The sequence below is a fragment of the Chamaea fasciata genome, unplaced genomic scaffold (assembly GCF_029207755.1).
Source record: "Chamaea fasciata isolate MVZ Bird 193981 ecotype frontalis unplaced genomic scaffold, bChaFas1.0.hap1 SCAF_1, whole genome shotgun sequence".
Taxonomy (NCBI): Eukaryota; Metazoa; Chordata; class Aves; order Passeriformes; family Sylviidae; genus Chamaea; species Chamaea fasciata.
In genome coordinates this window covers 1,010,157-1,034,854 of record NW_027094086.1, presented here as the reverse complement: position 1 = coordinate 1,034,854, position 24,698 = coordinate 1,010,157, and the positions used below count along the sequence as shown (strand labels likewise).

Sequence of the window (24,698 nt, the reverse complement as noted above, 5' to 3'; positions counted from 1 at the left end):
AGCGACACACCCCAAAAAATGAACCCCCCCCCCCCCCCCCAAAACCACCAAACCCCCGCGACGGACGGAGAACCCTCCCCCGGGCTCGGCTACCGGAGCGCCGCGGGTCCGCCGGGGCAACGGGCAACGGGCGGCGGGCAACGGGCGGCGGAAGGGCAACGGGCACCGGGGGAGGGGACACGGGACACGGCGCGTGGCCCAGGGGACGGAGGGGGTGGGGAAAGGGGGGGACGGCGGGGATGGGACAGGGACAGGGACAGGGACAGGGGCAGGGGTGGCACCGGGGATGGGACGGCGGGGACAGGGACAGGGGGGTGGCACCGGGAATGGGACAGCGGGGACAGCGGGGACAGGGAAAGAGGGGGACGGCGGGGATGGGACAGGGACAGGGACAGGGACAGGGGGGTGGCACCGGGAATGGGACAGGGACAGGGACAGGGACAGGGGGGTGGCACCGGGAATGGGACGGCGGGGACAGGGACAGGGACAGGGGTGGCACCGGGGATGGGACAGCGGGGACAGGGACAGGGACAGGGGGGTGGCACCGGGGATGGGACAGCGGGGACAGGGACAGGGGGGTGGCACCGGGGATGGGACAGGGACAGGGACAGGGACAGGGGGGTGGCACCGGGGATGGGACGGCGGGGACAGGGACAGGGGGGTGGCACCGGGGATGGGACAGGGACAGGGACAGGGACAGGGGGGTGGCACCGGGGATGGGACAGCGGGGACAGGGACAGGGGGGTGGCACCGGGAATGGGACAGGGACAGGGACAGGGGGGTGGCACCGGGAATGGGACAGGGACAGGGACAGGGGGGTGGCACCGGGAATGGGACAGGGACAGGGACAGGGGGGTGGCACCGGGAATGGGACAGGGACAGGGAAAGGGGGGTGGCACCGGGAATGGGACAGGGACAGGGACAGGGGGGTGGCACCGGGGATGGGACAGCGGGGACAGGGACAGGGGGGTGGCACCGGGGATGGGACAGCGGGGACAGGGAAAGAGGGGGACGGCGGGGATGGGACAGGGACAGGGACAGGGAAAGGGGGGCGGCACCGGGGATGGGACAGCGGGGACAGGGAAAGGAGGGTGGCACCGGGGATGGGACACGGACAGGGACAGGGGGGTGGCACCGGGAATGGGACAGCGAGGACAGCGGGGACAGTGGGGACAGGGACAGGGGTGGCACCGGAGATGGGACAACGGGGACAGGGAAAGAGGAGTGGCACCGGGAGCGGAGAGTGGGGACAGCGGGGACAAGGAAAGAGGGGTGGCACCGGGGATGGGACAGCGGGGACAGGGACAGGGAAGGAGGGGTGGCAGCGAGGACAGCGGGGACAGCGGGGACAGCGGGGACAAGGAAAAGAGGAGTGGCAGCAGGGATGGGACAGCGGGGACAGGGACAGGGGTGGCACTGAGGATGGGACGGGGACAGGGCTGGCACCTGGAGCGGAGAGTGTCACCGCGGATGGGACGGGGACAGGGGTGGCACCGGAGATGGGACAGCGGGGACAGGGGTGGCACCGCGACAACGGGAAAAGGGCAGGGGTGGGTGGGTGGGTGACAGCAGGGACACCGGGAATGGTGGCACCGGGAACGGGACACAAGGAGCGGGCGACACGTGGCAGCGGGGACAGCGGGCAAAGGGCAAAGGTGGCACCGGGACACCGCGGGTGGCACCGGGGACAGCGGGGACAACCAGTCCGCGGACCGGTGACAGCTGGCACCGGGGACACGGGGGTGGCACCGGGGACACGGGGGTGGCACCGGGACCGTGTCGCCGCAGGCCTTGGGGACAGGCGACACGAGGGCGGCGGGACGCGGGGATTTGGGAATTTGGGGCCACAGAATCCCCTCCCACCCCGCCACGCCCCAAAAATTGTCCCCAAATGTCCCCCACAGACATGGCGCCCCCCAGCGGCTCCCACCGTCGCGCCCGCGCTGGCCACGCCCCCTCCGGTGTCAATCAGCGCCTGTCCCGCCCGCTCGAAGCTGATTGGCAGAGCGCGGAGGAGGCGGGCCCGGGAGCGGCCAAATGCGGCGCGGGGGGCTCTTTAGACCCCGCCCCCTTGTGAGACCCCAAAAATCCTCATTGAGTGTCCCGATAGGCCCCGCCCCCTTGGGAGACGCCCAAAAATCCTCATTGAGTGTCCCCAAAGGCCCCGCCCCCTTGGGAGACCCCAAAAATCCTCATTGGGTGTCCCGATAGGCCCCGCCCCCATGGGAGACCCCAAAAATCCCTCCGCATTAAGGGACCCCATAAATCCCCCCCCAATTGGGGTCCCTGAAGTCCGCCCCATTAGGGACCCCAAAACCGCCCCCAAATGTGGGAAAACCCCAAATCCCATTTTCCCATAAATTCCTCCTTTTAGGATCCCCAAACCCCACAAATTCCCTTTAGGATCCCCAAACCCCACAAATTCCCCTTTTAGGATCCCCAAACCCCACAAATTCCCCTTTAGGATCCCCCAAACCCCACAAATTCCCTTTAGGATCCCCCAAACCCCACAAATTCCCTTTAGGATCCCCAAACCCCACAAATTCCCCTTTAGGATCCCCAAACCCCACAAATTCCCCTTTAGGATCCCCAAACCCCACAAATTCCCCTTTAGGATCCCCCAAACCCCACAAATTCCCCTTTAGGATCCCCAAACCCCACAAATTCCCCTTTTACGATCCCCCAAACCCCACAAATTCCCTTTAGGATCCCCCAAACCCCACAAATTCCCCTTTAGGATCCCCCAAACCCCACAAATTCCCTTTAGGATCCCCCAAACCCCACAAATTCCCCTTTTAGGATCCCCAAACCCCACAAATTCCCTTTAGGATCCCCCAAACCCCACAAATTCCCTTTTAGGATCCCCAAACCCCACAAATTCCCTTTTAGGATCCCCAAACCCCACAAATTCCCCTTTTAGGATCCCCCAAACCCCACAAATTCCCTTTAGGATCCCCCAAACCCCACAAATTCCCCTTTTAGGATCCCCCAAACCCCACAAATTCCCTTTTAGGATCCCCAAACCCCACAAATTCCCCTTTAGGATCCCCAAACCCCACAAATTCCCCTTTAGGATCCCCAAACCCCACAAATTCCCCTTTAGGATCCCCAAACCCCACAAATTCCCCTTTAGGATCCCCCAAACCCCACAAATTCCCTTTTAGGATCCCCAAACCCCACAAATTCCCCTTTAGGATCCCCAAACCCCACAAATTCCCTTTTAGGATCCCCCAAACCCCACAAATTCCCTTTAGGATCCCCAAACCCCATAAATTCCTCCTTTTAGGATCCCCAAACCCCACAAATTCCCCTTTAGGATCCCCAAACCCCACAAATTCCCTTTTAGGATCCCCCAAACCCCACAAATTCCCCTTTAGGATCCCCCAAACCCCATTTTTTCCCCTTTTAGGATCCCCCAAACCCCACAAATTCCCTTTTAGGATCCCCCAAACCCCACAAATTCCCCTTTTAGGATCCCCAAACCCCACAAATTCCCTTTTAGGATCCCCCAAACCCCACAAATTCCCCTTTAGGATCCCCCAAACCCCATTTTTTCCCCTTTTAGGATCCCCCAAACCCCACAAATTCCCCTTTAGGATCCCCCAAACCCCACAAATTCCCCTTTAGGATCCCCAAACCCCACAAATTCCCCTTTTAGGATCCCCAAACCCCACAAATTCCCTTTAGGATCCCCCAAACCCCACAAATTCCCCTTTTAGGATCCCCAAACCCCACAAATTCCCCTTTAGGATCCCCAAACCCCACAAATTCCCCTTTAGGATCCCCAAACCCCACAAATTCCCTTTAGGATCCCCCAAACCCCACAAATTCCCTTTTAGGATCCCCAAACCCCACAAATTCCCCTTTAGGATCCCCAAACCCCACAAATTCCCCTTTAGGATCCCCAAACCCCACAAATTCCCTTTAGGATCCCCCAAACCCCACAAATTCCCCTTTTAGGATCCCCAAACCCCACAAATTCCCTTTTAGGATCCCCAAACCCCACAAATTCCCTTTAGGATCCCCCAAACCCCACAAATTCCCTTTTAGGATCCCCAAACCCCACAAATTCCCCTTTTAGGATCCCCAAACCCCACAAATTCCCCTTTAGGATCCCCAAACCCCACAAATTCCCCTTTAGGATCCCCCAAACCCCACAAATTCCCCTTTTAGGATCCCCCAAACCCCACAAATTCCCCTTTAGGATCCCCAAACCCCACAAATTCCCTTTTAGGATCCCCAAACCCCACAAATTCCCTTTAGGATCCCCAAACCCCACAAATTCCCTTTTAGGATCCCCCAAACCCCACAAATTCCCTTTAGGATCCCCCAAACCCCACAAATTCCCTTTAGGATCCCCAAACCCCACAAATTCCCTTTAGGATCCCCAAACCCCACAAATTCCCTTTTAGGATCCCCCAAACCCCACAAATTCCCTTTAGGATCCCCCAAACCCCACAAATTCCCTTTAGGATCCCCAAACCCCACAAATTCCCTTTAGGATCCCCAAGCCCCACAAATTCCCTTTAGGATCCCCAAACCCCACAAATTCCCCTTTAGGATCCCCAAACCCCACAAATTCTCCTTTTAGGATCCCCAAACCCCACAAATTCCCTTTAGGATCCCCAAACCCCACAAATTCCCTTTAGGATCCCCCAAACCCCACAAATTCCCTTTAGGATCCCCAAACCCCACAAATTCCCTTTTAGGATCCCCCAACCCCACAAATTCCCTTTTAGGATCCCCCAACCCCACAAATTCCCTTTAGGATCCCCAAACCCCACAAATTCCCTTTTAGGATCCCCAAACCCCACAAATTCCCCTTTTAGGATCCCCCAAACCCCACAAATTCCCCTTTTAGGATCCCCAAACCCCACAAATTCCCCTTTAGGATCCCCAAACCCCACAAATTCCCCTTTAGGATCCCCCAAACCCCACAAATTCCCCTTTTAGGATCCCCCAAACCCCACAAATTCCCCTTTAGGATCCCCAAACCCCACAAATTCCCTTTTAGGATCCCCAAACCCCACAAATTCCCTTTAGGATCCCCAAACCCCACAAATTCCCTTTTAGGATCCCCCAAACCCCACAAATTCCCTTTAGGATCCCCCAAACCCCACAAATTCCCTTTAGGATCCCCAAACCCCACAAATTCCCTTTAGGATCCCCAAACCCCACAAATTCCCTTTTAGGATCCCCCAAACCCCACAAATTCCCTTTAGGATCCCCCAAACCCCACAAATTCCCTTTAGGATCCCCAAACCCCACAAATTCCCTTTAGGATCCCCAAGCCCCACAAATTCCCTTTAGGATCCCCAAACCCCACAAATTCCCCTTTAGGATCCCCAAACCCCACAAATTCTCCTTTTAGGATCCCCAAACCCCACAAATTCCCTTTAGGATCCCCAAACCCCACAAATTCCCTTTAGGATCCCCCAAACCCCACAAATTCCCTTTAGGATCCCCAAACCCCACAAATTCCCTTTTAGGATCCCCCAACCCCACAAATTCCCTTTTAGGATCCCCCAACCCCACAAATTCCCTTTAGGATCCCCAAACCCCACAAATTCCCTTTTAGGATCCCCAAACCCCACAAATTCCCCTTTTAGGATCCCCCAAACCCCACAAATTCCCCTTTTAGGATCCCCAAACCCCACAAATTCCCCTTTAGGATCCCCAAACCCCACAAATTCCCTTTAGGATCCCCAAACCCCACAAATTCCCCTTTTAGGATCCCCAAACCCCATTTTTTCCCCTTTTCTCGCTCTTTCCGGGCCGCCCCATTTCCCTTATCAGCCCCTTCCGGCACCCCAAAAAAAAAAACCCAACCCCAAAAAAAACCCCAAAAACGCCCCCAAACCCCACGACCCCGCCCTACAACTCCTCCTCCCCAAAGTCCCTTTTGGGGTTTTTGTTTTTTTGGGGTCACCCCCACGAGGAGCTCTGACCTTTCCCTGCAGCTGCCGCGGGGCCCGAAAATAGATTTTGGGATTGGGGGGGAGGGGAGGATTTGGGATTTTGGGGGAGCCCCGCCCCCATAAAGGGCCAACCCCGCCCCGAAAATATTAAAGGGTTTGTGGGGGTTGGGATCCCCGGAAAGTTCCTGGAGGGGATTTGGGGGGGATCCTAAAATCCCAAATGTGGATTTGGGGGATCCCAAAAGTTCCCTGGGTGGGTTTGGGGGATTCTAAAAACCCCAAGTGTGGATTTAGGGGATCCTAAAAACCCCAAATGTGGATTTGGGGGATCCCAAAAGTTCCCTGGGTGGGTTTGGGGGATCCTAAAAACCCCAAATGTGGATTCTTGGGGGAATCCCAAAACTTTCCCTGTGGGATTTAGGGGATCCCAAAAACCCCAAATATGGATTTGAGGGATCTCAAAACTTTCCCGTGGGATTTGGGGGATCCCTAAAACCCCAAATGTGGATTTGGGGAAATCCCAAAACTTTCCTGTGGCATTTGGGGGATCCCAAAAACCCCAAATGTGGATTTGGGGGATCCCAAAACTTTCCTGTGGGATTTGGGGGATCCCAAAAACCCCAAATGTGGATTTTTGGGAAATCCCAAAACTTTCCTGTGGGATTTGGGGGATCCCAAAAACCCCAAATATGGATTTGGGGGATCCCAAAACTTTCCTGTGGGATTTGGGGGATTCCTAAAACCCCAAATGTGGATTTGGGGAAATCCCAAAACATTCCTGGTTGGATTTGGGGTCCCCAAAAGTTCCCAGGGTGGATTTAGGGGATCCCAAAAACCCCAAATGTGGATTTTGGGGTCCCCAAAACCCCCCCAATGTGACTTTTGGGGTCCCCCAAACGCCCGAGGTTAAATTTAGGGGATCCCAAAAACCCCGAATGTGACTTTGGGAAATCCCAAAACTTTCCTGTGGGATTTGGGGGATCCAAAAATCCCAAATGTGGATTTGGGGGATCCCAAAACTTTCCTGGTGGGATTTGGGGGATCCCAAAACCCCCAAATATGGATTTGGGGGATCCCAAAACTTTCCTGTGGGATTTGGGGGATTCCTAAAACCCCAAATGTGGATTTTTGGGGGATCCCAAAACTTTCCTGTGGGATTTGGGGGATTCCTAAAACCCCAAATGTGGATTTTTGGGGGATCCCAAAACTTTCCTGTGGGATTTGGGGGATTCTAAAAATCCCAAATGTGGATTTTGGGGAATTCCAAAACTTTCCTGTGGGATTTGGGGGATCCCAAAAACCCCAAATATGGATTTGGGGGATCCCAAAACTTCCCTGTGGGATTTGGGGGATCCCAAAAACCCCAAATGTGGATTTGGGGAAATCCCAAAACATTCCTGGTTGGATTTGGGGTCCCCAAAAGTTCCCAGTGTGGATTTAGAGGCTCCAAAAACCCCAAAATGTGACTTTGGGGGATCCCAAAACTTCCCTGTGGGATTTGGGGACCCCAAAAGTTCCCAGGGTGGATTTAGGGGATCCCAAAAACCCCAAATGTGGATTTTTGGCGTCCCCAAAACCCCCCCCAATGTGACTTTTGGGGTCCCCCAAACCCCCGAGGGTAAATTTAGGGGATCCCAAAAACCCCAAATGTGACTTTGGGGAATCCCAAAACTTCCCTGTGGGATTTGGGGGATCCCAAAACTTCCCTGTGGGATTTGGGGGATCCTAAAAACCCCAAATATGGATTTTTGGGGAAATCCCAAAACTTTCCCGGTGGGATTTGGGTCCCTAAAAGTTCCCAGTGTGGATTTAGGGGATCCCAAAAACCCCAAATGTGGATTTGGGGGATCCCAAAAGTTCCCTGTGGGATTTGGGGGATTCCTAAAACCCCAAATGTGGATTTTTGGGGAAATCCCAAAACTTTCCTGGTTGGATTTGGGGTCCCCAAAAGTTCCCAGGGTGGATTTAGGGGATCCCAAAAACCCCAAATGTGGACTTGGGGGATCCCAAAAGTTCCCTGTGGGATTTGGGGGATCCCAAAAACCCCAAATGTGGATTTTTGGGGAAATCCCAAAACTTTCCTGGTTGGATTTGGGGTCCCCAAAAGTTCCCAGGGTGGATTTAGGGGATCCCAAAAACCCCAAATGTGGATTTAGAGGCTCCAAAAACCCCAAATGTGGATTTGGGGGATCCCAAAAGTTCCCTGTGGGATTTGGAGGATCCCAAAACCCCCAAATGTGGATTTTTGGGGTCCCCAACCCCCCAAATGTCACTTTCGGGGTCCCTTGTCCCCCTCCCCATGATTTTGGGGTCCCCACCCCCCCCCCCGCCGGGCGGAATTTCGTCCGACCCCAAAACGAAAACCCCACAAAACCACCAACCGCTGCCAACTCCGTTTCCTTTCCCCCTTTCCGGGGGGACAAAACCCCGCGAAAAACGGGAACAACAACAACAACAACAAACAACAACAACAAACCCCACAACAACAATAAAAATCCCTTTTGGGGACACCGAAGGTGACAACGCCGCGGTGACACCGAAACGCCCCCACCCCAAAAAAAAACCCCAAAACCGACACCCCAAAAAGTTGTCGTCACATGAGGCGGCAGCAGCGCCGCGCGTCAGCCGGCGCCTCCTCGGCCGGCGCCGTCAGCCGCAGCCGCGGCCGGTCCCCAAGGCTGTCCCCAAGGCTGTCCCCAAGGTTGTCCCCAATGTCCCCAAGGTCGTCCCCCGTGTTTTTTTGGGCGTCCCGCTGGGTTTTGGCGGCGGCCCGGTGTCGCTTGAGGTCGGCCAAGGTGTGCGGGTGGCTTTTGTCACCCGCCGCCGGCGTTGGGGACGTCGGGGACGGCGTTGGGGACAGCGCGGAGCCGTTGGGGTGAGGGGCCGAGGCGGGGGACGGCGGAGGGTCCTGAGGGGACGGAAGAACACAACCAGGGGACGGTGGGGTGACGCCTCCGTGTCACCGCTGTCCCCTCAGTGGTGGCAGAGGTGGCGCCTCGGCCGCGGGCACGCCCACCCAGTGATGGCACCCGGTTGTCCCCGAGGTCCCCCACGATGTCCCCAGTGTCCCTCAAGCCTTGATGTCCCCCCACACTGTCCCCGCTGTCCCCGTTGTCCCCAATGGCCACTCCACGATGTCCCCAATGTCCCTCACACCCACGCCAGCCCACACGGCCCATGTTGTCCCCAGTGTCCCACATGTCCCCAATGTCCCCAGTGTCCCCAATGTCCCTGATGTCCCCGATGTCCCTGATGTCCCCAATTGTCCTCAATGTCCCCAATCTCCTCCAATGTCCCCAAGGTCCCACAATGTCCCCAATGTCCCTCACCCTCACAGTGTCCCCAATGTCCCCAATGTCCCCAATCTCCTCCAATGACCCCGATGTCCCCAATGTCCCCAGTGTCCCCAATGTCCCCAGTGTCCCCGATGTCCCTGATGTCCCCCACCCCCACACTGTCCCCAATGTCCCCAATGTCCCCAACAGCCCCATTGTCCCCGATGTCCCCAACGTCCCCAATGTCCCCAATCTCCTCCAATGACCCCGATGTCCCCAAGGTCCCACAATGTCCCCAGTGTTCCTCACACCCATACCACCCCCAATGTCCCCAACGTCCCCCACCCCCACACTGTCCACAATGTCCCCAACGTCCCCAATGTCCCCAGTGTCCCCGATGTCCCCATGTCCCCAATGTCTCCAGTGTCCCTGATGTCCCTGAAGTCCCCAATGTTCCTGATGTCCCCAATCCCCCCAATGTCCCTGATGTCCCCCACTGTCTCCAATGTCCCCAATATCCCCAGTGTCCCCAAAGTCCCCAACATGTCTGGTGTCCCCCGATGTCCCCAATGTCCCTGATGTCCCTGGTGTCCCCAGTCTCCTCCAATGTCCCCAATGTCCCCAACATCCCCGGTGTCCCCGATGTCCCCCATGCCCCCAGTTGTCCCCAATGTCCCCATTGACCCCGGTGTCCCCAACGTGCCTGGTGTCCCCGGTGTCCCCAACGTCCCCAATGTCCCCAACATCCCCGATGTCCCCAACGTCCCCGATGTCCCCAATGTCCCCGGTGTCCCCAATCTCCTCCAATGTCCCCAAAGTCCCCAATGTCTCCAACATCCCCAGTGTCCCTGATGTCCCCCATGCCCCCAATTGTCCCCATTGTCCCCAACGTCCCCAACATGCCCTGTGTCCCCTGTGTCCCCAATGTCCCCGATGTTCCCGACGTCCCCAGTGTCCCCAATGTCCCTGGTGTCCCCAGTGTCCCCGATGTCCCCAATTGTCCCCAAAGTCCCCAGTGTCCCCATTGTCCCCGATGTCCCCGACGTCCCCATTGTCCCCAATGTCCCTGGTGTCCCCAGTGTCCCCAACATCCCCAACGTCCCCAGTGTCCCCAATGTCCCTGGTGTCCCCAGTGTCCCCGATGTCCCCAATTGTCCCCACTGTCCCCGGTGTCCCCAGTGTCCCCAATCCCCTCCAATGTCCCCAACGTCCCCGCCGTCCCCGGTGTCCCCGGCGTCGCTCACCCCGGCCCCGCGGCGCTGCGGCGCCGGCGTCCCCGCCGCGTCCTCCGGCGTCCCCCTGTCCTCGTCCTCGCTGTCCCCGTGTCCCCCGCGCTGCCACACGATGGCCTCGCGCTGCCGCTGCCGCCGGTACAGGCTGGAGCGCTCCGACACGCTGGCCCGCCGCACCACCTTCCTGGGAATTCCCGGAATTCCCAGAGGTCTGCCCGCGTCCCCGAGGCGCCACTGGTGTCCCCAAGGTGTCCCCAAGGTGTCCCCGGTGTCCCCGAGATGTCCCCGGTGTCCCTCACACCCACGGCGCCCGTGACGTCCCGTGACGTCGCCGAGGTCACCCACCGTCTTTACGGCCGGAATGATTCCAGGAATTATTCCCGGAATTCCGGGGATTCGGGGGAATTGTTCTCGGAATTTCGGGGATTTTTGGGGAGTTAATCCCGGATTTCCAGGGATTTTGGGGAATTGTTCCCGGAATTCCGGGGATTTTGGGGGAGTTCTTATGGGAACTATCCCCAGAATTTTGGGAGATTTCCAGGGATTCTGGGAAGTATTCCCGGAATTTCAGGGATTTGGGGGAATTCTTATGGGAATTTTGGGAATTCTGGGGGATTTCCAGGGATTTGGGGAATTATTCCCGGAATTCCAGGGATTTTAGAAATTATTTGGGGAATTATTCCTGGAATTCTGGGGATTTTGGGAATTATTACGGGGGTTTCGGTAATTCCGAGGGGGGAACAGAGACATCGGATGTCAGCCCTGAACCGCGGCGATCGCCCCCGGTGTCACCCTGACCCCCCCGTGTCCCCCGGTGTCACCCTGACCCCCCCGTGTCACCCAGTGTCACCCTGAACCCCCCCGTGTCCCCCGGTGTCACCCTGACCCCCACAATGTCACCCGGTGTCACCCTGACCCCCCCGTGTCCCCCGGTGTCACCCTGACCCCCCCGTGTCCCCCGGTGTCACCCTGACCCCCCCGTGTCACCCGGTGTCACCCTGAACCCCCACAGTGTCCCCCGGTGTCCCCCAGCCCCATCCTGATGTCCACACACCTGTCCCCATTGCTGTCCCCAGGGCTGTCCCGGTGTCCCCATTGCTGTCCCCAGGGCTGTCCCAGTGTCCCCATTGCTGTCCCCAGCGCTGTCCCGGTGTCCCCATTGCTGTCCCCAGGGCTGTCCCGGTGTCCCCATTGCTGTCCCCAGGGCTGTCCCGGTGTCCCCATTGCTGTCCCCAGCGCTGTCCCGGTGTCCCCATTGCTGTCCCCAGGGCTGTCCCGGTGTCCCCATTGCTGTCCCGTGTCCCCAGGGCTGTCCCCAGGGCTGTCCCGGTGTCCCCAGGGCTGTCCTGGTGTCCCCACTGCTGTCCCCAGGGCTGTCCCCGTGTCCCCATTGCTGTCCCCAGGGCTGTCCTAGTGTCCCCATTGCTGTCCCCAGGGCTGTCCCCAGGGCTGTCCCGGTGTCCCCAGGGCTGTCCCCAGGGCTGTCCCGGTGTCCCCAGGGCTGTCCCGGTGTCCCCATTGCTGTCCCCATTGCTGTCCCCAGGGCTGTCCCGGTGTCCCCAGGGCTGTCCCGGTGTCCCCATTGCTGTCCCCAGGGCTGTCCCAGTGTCCCCATTGCTGTCCCGTGTCCCCAGGGCTGTCCCCAGGGCTGTCCCGGTGACCCCAGGGCTGTCCCGGTGTCCCCATTGCTGTCCCGTGTCCCCAGGGCTGTCCCCAGGGCTGTCCCGGTGTCCCCAGGGCTGTCCCGGTGTCCCCATTGCTGTCCCCAGGGCTGTCCCAGTGTCCCCATTGCTGTCCCGTGTCCCCAGGGCTGTCCCCAGGGCTGTCCCGGTGACCCCAGGGCTGTCCCGGTGTCCCCATTGCTGTCCCGTGTCCCCAGGGCTGTCCCCAGGGCTGTCCCGGTGTCCCCAGGGCTGTCCCCGTGTCCCCATTGCTGTCCCCATTGCTGTCCCCAGGGTTGTCCCGGTGTCCCCAGGGCTGTCCCCATTGCTGTCCCCAGGGCTGTCCCGGTGTCCCCAGGGCTGTCCCCAGGGCTGTCCCGGTGTCCCCAGGGCTGTCCCGGTGTCCCCATTGCTGTCCCCAGGGCTGTCCCGGTGTCCCCAGGGCTGTCCCCAGGGCTGTCCCGGTGTCCCCAGGGCTGTCCCCGTGTCCCCGGTGACCTTTGTCGCTCACCCGCGGCTGCCGGCGCTGGACGTCCTCCGGTGCAGCGGCGCCCCGCGCCTCTCCTGCGCCCTGAGCGCGGCGGCGCGCCGGTCCCTCAGCTCCAGCAGCTTGGCGCGCACCTCCTCGTCCCCGCACACGTCTGGGGGACGTCGCCCGTGTCACCGAAGCGTCGCCGCCGCGCCACCGAACCCCCCCCCAAAAAAACCCCAAACCCACCCAAGGGAGTCTCGTCCAGCAGCGACTTGGCGCCGAGCTCGGCGCCGTGGGCCACCAGCAGCTCCGCCAGCTGCACCTGCACGGGAGACGGGGGACGAACGGTGGGAAAAAACGGGAAGAGAGCGTCCCCGAGGGCGCGGGGACACGGGGACACGGGGACACGGGGACGCACCTGTCCCCAACAGGCGGCGGCGTGCAGCGGCTGCCAGCCGTCGCGGTCGCGGGCGTCGGGGCGGGCGCGGTGCTCCAGCAGCAGCTCGGCCGCCTGCGCGTAGCCGTTGGCGGCCGCCACGTGGAGCTGGGTGACACGGGGGTGACGCGGGGGTGACACGGGGGTGACGCGGGGGTGACACGGGGGTGACACGGGGGTGACACGGGGGTGACGCGGAGGTGACAGGGCTGGGGACGGCGGCGAGGGGACGGGGGGGGGCTTCGGGGTGAGGGGTTGGTGGCCAGCGCGGTGACGTTTGGGGGTGTGGGGAGTCTCGGCCGGTGTCGCCCTGGTCCCCTCCGGTGTCACCCGGTGTCACCCGGTGTCATCCTGGTTGTCGTCCCAGTGAGCTCCGGTGTCACCGTGACCCCTCCCAGTGTCACCAGGGCCATGGGGACACTCACACAGTGATGCCCAGCGTCACCCCAATCCTCCCAAGTGACCCCCGGTGTCACCTCAATCCCCTCCCAGTGTCCCCAGTGTCCCCCTGACCCTCCCAATGTCCCTAGTGTCACCCCAATCCCTCCCAGTGTCCCTCCCAGTGTCCCCAGTGTCACCGTGACCCTCCCAGTGTCCCTAGTGTCACCCCAATCCCTCCCAGTGTCCCTCCCAGTGTCCCCAGTGTCACCGTGACCCTCCCAGTGTCCCCCAGTGTCCCCAATCCCCCCCCAGTGCCCCCCAGTGTCACCCTGATCCTCCCAGTGTCACCCCAATCCGCTCCCAGTGTCCCCAGTGTCACCCAATCCCTCCCAGTGTCCCCCAGTGTCCCCCTGACCCTCCCAGTGTCCCCCAGTATCCCCCAGTGTCACCCCAATCCCCTCCAGTGTCCCCCAGTGTCCCCCTGCCCCCCCCCAGTGTCCCCCAGTGTCCCCCAACCTCCCCAGTGTCCCCCAACCCCCCCAGTGTCCCCCAGTGTCCCCCAGTGTCCCCCTGACCCCCCCAGTGTCCTCAGTGTCACCCTGACCCCCAGGGTCCCCCAGTGTCCCCAGTGTCCCCCAATCCCTCCCAGTGTCCCCAGTGTCCCCCTGACCCCCCCAGTGTCCCCAGTGTCCCCCTGACCCCCCCAGTGTCCCCCAGTGTCCCCAGTGTCCCCCCAACCCTCCCAGTGTCCCCAGTGTCCCCCAGTGACCCTCAATCCCCCCCCAGTGTCCCCCAATGTCCCCCAGTGTCCCCCTGGCCACGCCCCCTCCCCTCCCCCCATCTCCCCCCCCCATTCATTACCCCCCACCCCTGGTGCCACCTCCACCCGCCGCCGTCCCCCCCAAGTGTCCCCGAGCGTCCCCGAGGTTCCCACCAGGGTGGCGCCGTGTCCCCTGGGCGCGTCCAGGTCGCCTCCCCGGCGGATGAGCTCGCGGATCTCGCCGAGCATGGAGCGCTCGGTGGCCGCCCGCGCCTCCTCGATGCGCTCCTGCGTGATCCCTGAGGGGACGGCGGGGACGGCGGTGACGCTCCGGCGTCCCTCGAGTGCCACCCGGCGCGTCCCCGAGCCGTCCCCGGCGCACCTTGCCGGGCCATGGCGCTCTCCAGGCACTCCAGGGTGGCCTCGTCCTCGCACAGGTCGTAGGGCATGTTCCCGTCCGAGTTCACCGCCAGCAGGTCGGCGCCGCTGCCCGCCGCCGAGAGGGAGAGACGCCGGGTCAATTCCCGAAAAATCCATCCCCGCGCACAACTGGACGTCCCCGAGCGTCCCCGAGCGTCCCCGAGCGTCCCCACGGTACCGCTGGATGAGCAGCTGGGCCAGGCCCAGGTGGCCGCAGGTGGCGGCGGCGTGGAGGGGAGTCCAGAGCTCCGCGTCGCGCGCGTTGGCGTCGGCGCCGCCGTCCAGGAGAAGCCGCACCAGGGGGACGGAGTCGTCGATGCAGCACTGGGAATGGCGGCGGGAATGGTGGGAATGGTGGGGAAAACGGTGGGAAAAATGGGAAAAAATGGGAATGGTGGGATTGGGAATCACGGGAATGGTGGGAACTCATGGTGCAGGAGCAGCCGGACCAGAGGGAGGGAGTCATCGATGCAGCGCTGGGAATGGTGGCGGGAATGGTGGGAATGGTGGGGAAAATGGTGGGAAAAATGGGAAAAAATGGGAATGGTGGGATTGGGAATCATGGGAATGGTGGGATTGGGAAACATGGGAATGGTGGGAACTCATGGTGCAGGAGCAGCCGGACCAGAGGGAGGGAGTCGTCGATGCAGCGCTGGGAATGGCGGCAGGAATGGGAATGGTGGGGAAAATGGGGAAAATGGTGGGAAAAATGGGAAAAAATGGGAATGGTGGGATTGGGAAAAATGGGAATGGTGGGATTTGGAATCATGGGAATGATGGGATTGGGAAACATGGGAATGGTGGGAACTCATGGTGCAGGAGCAGCCGGACCATTGGGAGGGAGTCGTCGATGCAGCGCTGGGAATGGCAGCGGGAATGGTGGGAATGGGAATGGTGGGAAAAATGGGAATGGTGGGAATGGGAATCATGGGAATGGTGGGATTGGGAATCATGGGAATGGTGGGATTGGGAATCATGGGAATGGTGGGATTGGGAATCACAGGAATGGTGGGAACTCATGGTGCAGGAGAAGCCGCACCAGGGGGACGGAGTCGTCGATGCAGCGCTGGGAATGGCGGCGGGAATGGTGGGAATGGTGGGAAAAATGGGAAAAAGGATGGAAAAAATGGGAAAAAATGGGAATGGTGGGATTGGGAATCATGGGAATGATGGGATTGGGAATCATGGGAATGGTGGGATTGGGAATGGGAATGATGGGATTAGGAATGGTGGGAATGATGGGATTGCGAATGGGAATGATGGGATTTCATGGTCTGGGAGCAGCCGGACAACTGGGAGGGAATCGTCGATGCAGCGCTGGGAATGGTGGGAATGAGAGGATTGAGAATGGGAATGATGGGAATCACGGGGAAAATGGGAATCATGGGAATGGTGAGAATGGGAATGATGGGATTGGGAATGGTGGGAATTATGGGATTGGGATGTGAATGATGGGATTGGGAATGGGAATGATGGGAACTCATGGTCCAGGAGAAGCCGCACCAGGGGGAGGGAGTCGTCGATGCTGGGAATGGGAATGGTGGGAATGATGGGATTGGGAATCATGGGAATGACGGGAAAAACGGGAATCAAGGGAATGGTGAGAATGGGAATAGTGGGAATGGTGGGATTGGGAATCATGGGAATCATGGGAATGATGGGAGAAATGGGAATCATGGGAATGGTGGGAATGGGAATGATGGGAATGGTGGGATTGGTGGGAATGGGAATGATGGGATTTCACGGTCCTGGACCAGCCGGACCATTGGGAGGGAGTTGTCAATGCAGCGCTGGGAATGGCGGCGGGAATGGGAATGGTGGGGAAAATGGGAATGGTGGGAATGGTGGGATTGGGAATGGTGGGAATGATGGGATTGGGAATGGGAATGGTGGGATTTCATGCTCCAGGAGAAGCCGGAAAACTGGGATGGAGTCATTGATGCAGCGCTGGGAATGGTGGGAACGGGAACGGTGGGAATGGGATTGGGAATGAGGTGGGAATAACGGGAATGGTGGGAACGGGGTGGGATTCACGGTGTCGGGATGTCGGATGGGACGGGAAGGACGCGGGAAACGGGAGATCGGGATCTGGGATCAACGGACGGAGCTGGGACGGAAAACACCCGGAACCACCAGTCAACGGGACGGGAAAGGATCTGGATTCGGGATCACCGGGATCTGGGATCAGCAGATGGAAGTGGGATGGAACAGCCCCGAATGCGGGAGATCAGAGTCAGTGAACGGGGACAGCAAGGACCCGGATCCCGCCGGACCACGGGCAGGAGGGCGGGAATCCCGGGAAGGCCGGGAAGGCCGGGAATACCTGGTGCAGCGCCGTCAGCCCGTCCTCGTTGCACAGGTCGGGGCTGATCCCGCTCTCCAGGAGCTGCCGGACTGCGGAGGAAAACGGGATTGGGAATTCCGAACTGGGGGGGGCTGGAATTCCCGGAATTCCACCAGGGATCCCAAGGGAACCATGGAGCATTCCAAGGGCAATCCCAAGGATTCCAGAGGAACCACCAGGAATCCCAAAGGATTTGAGGAGCATCCCAATGGGAATTCCAAGGTTCCCAATGGCAATTCCAAGGATTTCACCCATTCCCAAGGATCCCAATGGAGCCATGGAGTGCCCCCATGGCAATTCCAAGGATTCCGATGGAACCATGGAGCATCCCAATGGAACCACCAGGAATTCCAATGGAGATTCCAAGGATTCCAGTGGGAATCCCAATGATACCAATGGCAACTCCAAGGATTCCAACAGGAATTCCAATGGCAACTCCAAGGATTCCAATGGGAATTCCAAGGATCCCAGTGGGAATTCCAAGGATTCCAACGGGAATTCCAAGGATCCCAATGGGAATTCCAATGGGAATTCCAATGGGAATTCCAAGGATTCCAATAGCAATTCCAACGGCAATTCCAACGGCAATTCCAACGGCAATTCCAAGGATCCCAGTGGGAATTTCAAGGCTTCCAATGGCAACTCCAAGAATCCCAATGGCAATTCCAAGGATCCCAATGGGAATTCCAATGGGAATCCCAATGATCCCAATGAGAATTCCAAGGATTCCAATGGCAATTCCAACGGGAATTCCAATGGGAATCCCAACGATCCCAATGGGAATTCCAAGGATTCCAACGGCAATTCCAAGGATCCCAATGGCAATTCCAAAGATTCCAATGACAATTCCATTGGCAATTCCAAGGATCCCAATGGGAATTCCAAGGATCCCAATGGGAATTCCAATGGGAATTCCAAGGATTCCAATGGCAATTCCAACGGGAATCCCAATGATCCCAAAGGCAACTCCAAGGATTCCAATGGCAATTCCAACGGCAATTCCAAGGGGAATTCCAACGGGAATTCCAAGGATTCCAACGGGAATTCCAAGGATCCCAAGAGAACCCCCGGCCGCCCCGGCTCCGCTCCCACCCCCCCCATCCCCGCCACATTCCCGCTCCATCCCCACCGCCGCCCTGCCCCAAAATTCCGGGAATTCCCTGAATTTCCGGGAATTCCACCCACCCTCCTCCACATCGTGCCGGGCGGCCGCCTCCAAGAGCCGCACGTTCTCCGGGAACTCCACCCTCTTCCCGCGGCTCTTCCTCCTCCTCCTCCTCGTCCTCCCCCCGCCGCCTTTGGGAATTCCCGGGATTTCGGCTTCGGGAATTCCCGGCATCTCCTTCTCCGCCTGAGCCCATTTCTTCAGCTGCTGGGCGCGGCGTTTCTGAGCGTGCCGGAGCCTGTCGGGCGTGCTGAGGCGGGAAACCGCCGGCATCTCGGCCAGCAGCTCCTGGTGTTCCGCCATCGTCGGCAATTCCCGGGAAAAACCTCGGGAAGCAGCGGCATCACCTCCCGCCGCGGCGCGGCGCGGCTTATCCCGTTCTCCCGAGGGTTTTCCCGGCGTTCCGAGGCGGTTGGAGGTGGGGGAGCATCTCCTTTGGGGGGGTTGTTTTGGGTTCTCGCGGGAATTTTTAGATTCCCGCTGGATTTAGCCCGGGTTTGGGATCCGGAAGTTCTGGGAATGGCGGGATGATGATGGGGGATGGATGCTAAGGAAGGAGGGAGATAAGGGGGTTGTTAAAGTTGGGATTGAGCTCGAATCCAACGGGAATTCCCAAAAAAAAACCAAAAAAAAACAAACTAAAAAAGTAGGAATTCCTTAAAAAAAAAACCAACCCAAAAATGTGAGAATTCCCAAAAAAAAAAAACCCTCCCAAAAAATGTGGGAATTCCAAAAAAAACCCACCCCAAAAATGTGAGAATTCCAAAAAAAACCACCTCAAAAATGTGGGAATTCCCAAAAAAAAAAAACCCCTCCCAAAAAATGTGGGAATTCCAAAAAAAACCCACCCCAAAAATGTGAGAATTCCAAAAAAAACCCACCCCAAAAATGTGGGAATTCCCCCTCCCCCCCCAAAAAAAAACAAACTACAAAAAAAATGTGGGAATTCCCAAAGAAAAGCCCCGAAAAAATCGGGAATTCCCAAAAAAAACACACCTCAAAAATGTGGGAATTCCCAAAGAAAAGCCCTGAAAAAAATCGGGAATTCCCAAAAAAAACACACCTCAAAAATGTGGGAATTCCCAAAGAAAAGCCCCGAAAAAAATCGGGAATTCCCAAAAAACACCCCAAAAATGTGGGAATTCCCAAAAAAAAGTGGAGTTTTGGGGGTTTTTTTCCCGGTTTTCCTAATCCAGGAGAAACACCTCGAATCCACCCAAAATTCCCAAAAAAAAACCCCCAAAAATGTGGGAATTTTGGGAATTCTGACTATTTTTTTTCTTTTTTTGGGAATTCCCACTTTTTTTGGGGCGGTTGTTTTTGGGAATTCACACCTTTTTTGGGAATTCCCCCATTTTTGGTTTTTTTTGGGGGAATTCCCACTTTTTTCGGGAATGCCAACATTTTTGGAGGAGTTTTTTGGGAATTTCTGACCTTTCGGGGGGGTTTTTTTGGGAATTTTTTGGGGGGGAATTTTTTTTTTGGGAATTCCTGACATTTTGGGGAGGGGTTGGGAATTTTTTTGGGGAATTCCCAACATTTTTTGTGGGGTTTCATTTCGGGGAATTCCAACGTTTTTTTGAGAGGTTTTTTGTTTTGGGAATTCCCAACAATTTGGGGGATTTTTTGGGAGGAATTTTTGGGGGGAATTCCTGAATTTTTTGGGGGGGTTTTTTTGGGAATTCCCACGGGTTTTGGGGGCGTTTTATTTTGGGAATTTTTTGGGGCGAATTCCCGACTTTTTTGGGCTATTTTTGGGGGGGAATTCCCAGTTTTGTGGGGTGGGTTTTTTTGGGAATTCTCACTTTTTTTGGAGGTGTTTTTTTGGAAATTTCCACATTTTTAGGTGGTTTTTTTGGGGTTTTTTTGGGAATTCCCACATTTTTGGGAATTTTTTTGGGAATTCCAACATCTTTGGGGTGGTTTTTTTTTGGGAATTCCCACATTTTTGGGTGGTTTTTTTGGGGGGAAATTCCCACATTTTTGGTTTTGTTATTTTGGGGTGTTTTTTTTTGAATTCCCACGGGTTTTGGGAGGTCTTTTTTGGAATTTTTTGGGGGGAAATCCTGACATTTTGGGGGTTTTGGGGGGGGGGAATTTCTGACTTTTTGGGGGGTTTTATTTTGGGGAATTATTTTGGGAATTCCTGACATTTTGGGGGGTTTTTTTGGGAATTTTTGGGGGGGATTCCTGACTTTTTTTGGCTATTTTTGGGGGGGAATTCCCAGGTTTTTGGGAGGGGTTTTTTTTCTGGAATTCCCACATTTTGGGGGATTTGGGGGGGGGGGAATTCCCACATTTTTTGTGGTTTTTTGGGGAATTCCCACGTTTTTTGGGTTTGGCGGGGTTTTTTTGGGAATTTTTTGGGGGAATCCCTGACTTTTTTTAGGGGGGGGGAATTTTTTTGAGGAATTTCTGAGTTTTTTGGGGGTATTTTGGGGGAAATTCCCACATTTTTTGTGGGTTTTTGGGGAATTCCCACGGTTTTTGGGTTTGGCGGGGTTTTTTTGGGAATTTTTTGGGGGAATCCCTGATTTTTTTTTGGGGGGGGGGAATTTTTTTGAGGAATTTCTGAGGATTTTGGGGGGAAATTTTGGGGGGAATTCCCACATTTTTACGGGGATTTTTTGGGGCAATTCCCCACATTTTTTGGGGGTGGTTTTTTTTTGGGGGGGGGGGGAAACTCCCACGGAATTCCCACGGCAGCAGAAAAATCGGGAAGGCCTCCCTCCCCCACGGGCGAGGCCGGGCGGATCCCGGAGGATTCCGGCAGAACCAGATTCCCGAATCCCGGGAATCTCCTCCTCCCTCTCCCGGCTCCTGCCCAAAGAGCAAAGTCCGAGGAAAAAAGGGGAAAAAAAAAGAAAATTCCCTTTAATCCCAAATAAATCCCTGCGGAATGTTGAGGGAAAATCCGAGACCGGGGCGGTTGGGATCGCGCGGAAGTGGGGCCCAGAGGTGGGAAAAAATTGGGAATTTTCATGGAAAAACGGGAGTTGGAATTCCTAATGGTTTTTAGAAATTTCCTACATTTGAAATTTGCTGAAACGGCCCCGAAATTCCTCAAAAAAAAAACCCCAAAATTCCTCAAAATTCCCCCAGAAAAACCCCAAATTCTCTGAAACGGCCCCAAAATTCCTCAAAAAAACCCCAAAATTCCGGGAGTTGACCCCGAAATTAAAAAAAAAAAAAAACCAAAATTCTCTGAAATGACCCCAAAATTCCTAAAAAAACCCAAAATTCCTCGAAAAACCAAAAATCCCTTAAAAAACCCCAAGAATTCCTCCAAAAACCCCAAAATTCCTCAAAATTCCCTCCAAAAAACCCCCCAAATTCTTTAAAATTCCCTCAAAACCCCAAAATTCCCTCAAAAACCCCCAAAATTTCTCAAAACAACCCCAAAATTCCTGGAAATAATCCCAAGATTCTTCAAAAACCCCCAAAATTCCTCAAAATTCCCTAAAAAAACCCCAAAAATCCCTCAAAAAATCCCCAAATTCCTCAAAAATCCCAAATTTCCTCAAAAAACCTAAAAATTCCTCAAGAAAACCCAAAATTCCCCAAGAAACCCCAAAAATTCCCCAAAAATTCCCCCCCAAAAAAACCCCAAAAATTCCTCAAAAACCCCCCAAAGTTCCTCAAAAACGACCCGAAAAATGGGAATTGTCACCTCGATGTCCCCAAAAATCGGGAACTGTCCCCTCTGGGCGACCCCAAATTCCCCAATCCGCCGGGGAATTAGGACGGGGATTGTCCCCAAGGCCACCCCGATGTCCCCAAGGCCACCCCAAGCCCTTGAATTTGTCCCCTGAGGTGACCCCGATGTCCCCAAGGTCCCCCCTGAGGCCACCCCGCTGTCCCCAAAGTCCTCTTGAGGGGCCCCCGATGTCCCCAAAGCCACCCCGATGTCCCCAAAGTCCCCCCTGAGGCCACCCCGATGTCCCCAAAGTCCTCTTGAGGGGCCCCCGATGTCCCCAAAGCCACCCCGATGTCCCCAAAGTCCTCTGGAGGTCACCCCGATGTCCCCAAGGTCCTCTTGAGGCCACCCCGATGTCCCCAAGGCCACCCCGATGTCCCCAAGGTCCTCTTGTGGCCACCCCGATGTCCCCAAGGCCACCCCGATGTCCCCAAAGTCCTCTGGAGGTCACCCCGATGTCCCCAAGGTCCTCTTGAGGCCACCCCGATGTCCCCAAGGCCACCCCGATGTCCCCAAGGTCCCCCCTGAGGCCACCCCGATGTCCCCAAGGCCACCCCGATGTCCCCAAGGTCCCCCCTGAGGCCACCCCGATGTCCCCAAGGCCACCTCGATGTCCCCAAGGCCACCCCGATGTCCCCAAGGTCCCCCCAAAGCCCCGAATTTATCCCCGGAGGCGACCCCCATGTCAGCAGGACCCCCCTGACCGCTCCCCCCCGCCATGTCCCCAAGCCGGAATTTGTCCCCAAGGTCCCCCCAGACCCCGCCCTGTCCCCGATGTCCCCTCACTGTCCCCCCCCCCCCGCCATGTCCCCCTCACGTGACCGCCATTTTGCCCGGCCCCTTCCCGCTCGCCCCCCTCAGCGGGTCCCCCCCGTCACCCCCAGGCTCCGTTACCGGCCGCTGTCCCCTCGCTGTCCCCTCGCTGTCCCCTCGCTGTCCCCTCGCTGTCCCCTCGCCGTCCCCGCTGCGGCCTCGGGCCCTGCCCGCCGCCTCCGCCGCTGCCCGAGGCGGGGCTGTCGCCATGGCGACGGCGCCGCTTCCGGTGACGCCGGAAGTGAGTGCGAGCAACGCGGAAGCGCCGCGGGAAGCGGCGGCGGCGCCGCCACACTCAAGATGGCGGCGCCCGCGCGGAGAGGGAACGACGGCAGAACGGGGCGGGTTGGGAATGGGGGGGGGGGGTGTCCTAAAGTTTGGGGTGCCCGGAGGGATTTGAGGTGCGGCTGTGTCCAGCCAGATCCTTCAAGGCTCCCAATAGAGGGAAAACACCTCCGGGTGTGAACGGGGAACCCCTCCCCTCAGTGTTCGGGTTCGTTGGGGTCCGCTCGGGTTCTGTCGGGGGAGTTCGGGTCCTTTCGGTTCTCTCGGGTGGGTTCGGGTCATTCGGGTCAGTTCGGTTCCGCTCGGGTGTGTTCGGGTGGGTTCGGGTCACTCGGGTGGGTTCGGGTCACTCGGGCGGGTTCGGGTCACTTGGGTCACGCGGGTGGGTTCGGGTCACTCGGGTGGGTTCGGGTCACTCGGGTCACTCGGGCGGGTTCGGGTCACTCGGGTGGGTTCGGGTCACTCGGGTCACTCGGGCGGGTTCGGGTCACTCGGGTGGGTTCGGGTCACTCTGGTCACTCGGGTGGGTTCGGGTCACTCAGGCGGGTTCGGGTCACGCGGGCGGGTTCGGGTCACGCGGGCGGGTTCGGGTCACTCGGGTGGGTTCGGGTCACTCGGGTCACGCGGGTGGGTTCGGGTCACTCGGTGGGTTCGGGTCACTCGGGTGGGTTCGGGTCACTCGGGTCACGCGGGTGGGTTCGGGTCACTCGGGCGGGTTCGGGTCACTCGGGTGGGTTCGGGTCACTCGGGTCACGCGGGTGGGTTCGGGTCACTCGGGCGGGTTCGGGTCACTCGGGTCACTCGGGTGGGTTCGGGTCACTCGGGTCACTCGGGCGGGTTCGGGTCACTCGGGCGGGTTCGGGTCACTCGGGTGGGTTCGGGTCACTCTGGTCACTCGGGCGGGTTCGGGTCACGCGGGCGGGTTCGGGTCACGCGGGCGGGTTCGGGTCACTCGGGTGGGTTCGGGTCACTCGGGTCACTCGGGCGGGTTCGGGTCACTCGGGTGGGTTCGGGTCACTCGGGTGGGTTCGGGTCACTCGGGTGGGTTCGGGTTTCCTCGGGAGGGTTCGGGTCACTCGGGCGGGTTCGGGTCACTCGGGTCACTCGGGTGGGTTCGGGTCACTCAGGCGGGTTCGGGTCACTCGGGTCACTCGGGCGGGTTCGGGTCACTCTGGTCACTCGGGCGGGTTCGGGTCACTCGGGCGGGTTCGGGTCACTCGGGTGGGTTTGGGTCACTCGGGCGGGTTCGGGTCACTCTGGTCACTCGGGTGGGTTCGGGTCACTCGGGCGGGTTCGGGTCACTCGGGTGGGTTCGGGTCACTCGGTGGGTTCGGGTCACTCGGGCGGGTTCGGGTCACTCGGGTCACTCGGGCGGGTTCGGGTCACTCGGGTGGGTTCGGGTCACTCGGGCGGGTTCGGGTCACTCGGGCGGGTTCGGGTTTCCTCGGGCGGGTTCGGGTCACTCGGGCGGGTTCGGGTCACTCGGGCGGGTTCGGGTCACTCGGGTCACTCGGGCGGGTTCGGGTCACTCGGGCGGGTTCGGGTCACTCGGGTGGGTTCGGGTCACTCGGGTGGGTTCGGGTCGGGTCGGTTCCGCTCGGGCGGATTCGGGTGTTCGGGTCGGGTCGGTTCCGCTCGGGCGGGTTCGGGTCGGGTCGGTTCCGCTCGGGCGGGTTCGGGTCGGGTCGGTTCCGCTCGGGCGGGTTCGGCTCCGGTTCGGCTCCGCCCGCCCCCGTCGGTCTCAGTTCGATCGGGGCCGAGCCCCCCCGGGGTGGGCAGCGGGGAGGGGACAGTGACAGCGCCGCCGGCGTCACCGGTGTCGCCGGTGTCACCCGGGCT

The 24,698-nt window shown here is 58.4% G+C and overlaps 1 protein-coding gene across 5 annotated transcripts; it reads right to left on the bottom strand.

Annotated features, from left to right (window-relative positions):
- Positions 1–8,394: 8,394 nt before the first annotated feature.
- Positions 8,395–22,754, bottom strand: PPP1R16A (protein phosphatase 1 regulatory subunit 16A). Of its 5 annotated transcripts, none has more exons than XM_066202344.1 (11): positions 22,656–22,754; positions 18,085–18,611; positions 16,879–16,949; positions 14,734–14,879; positions 14,518–14,621; positions 14,310–14,434; positions 12,977–13,102; positions 12,805–12,880; positions 12,598–12,727; positions 10,438–10,609; positions 8,395–8,826 (listed from the first exon to the last, which is right to left on the bottom strand). In XM_066202344.1, exons 2-11 carry the CDS (start codon positions 18,365–18,367, stop codon positions 8,512–8,514), a joined length of 1,548 nt encoding a protein of 515 aa, XP_066058441.1. In that variant the 5' UTR covers positions 18,368–18,611; positions 22,656–22,754; the 3' UTR covers positions 8,395–8,511. The 5 variants fall into 5 exon arrangements, with proteins under 5 accessions (XP_066058441.1, XP_066058525.1, XP_066058610.1 ...); XM_066202428.1 differs by lacking the exon at positions 22,656–22,754 and adding an exon at positions 21,735–21,876; XM_066202513.1 differs by lacking the exon at positions 22,656–22,754 and having other exon boundaries at positions 10,438–10,605; positions 18,085–18,944.
- Between the last annotated feature and the right edge of the window lie 1,944 nt (positions 22,755–24,698).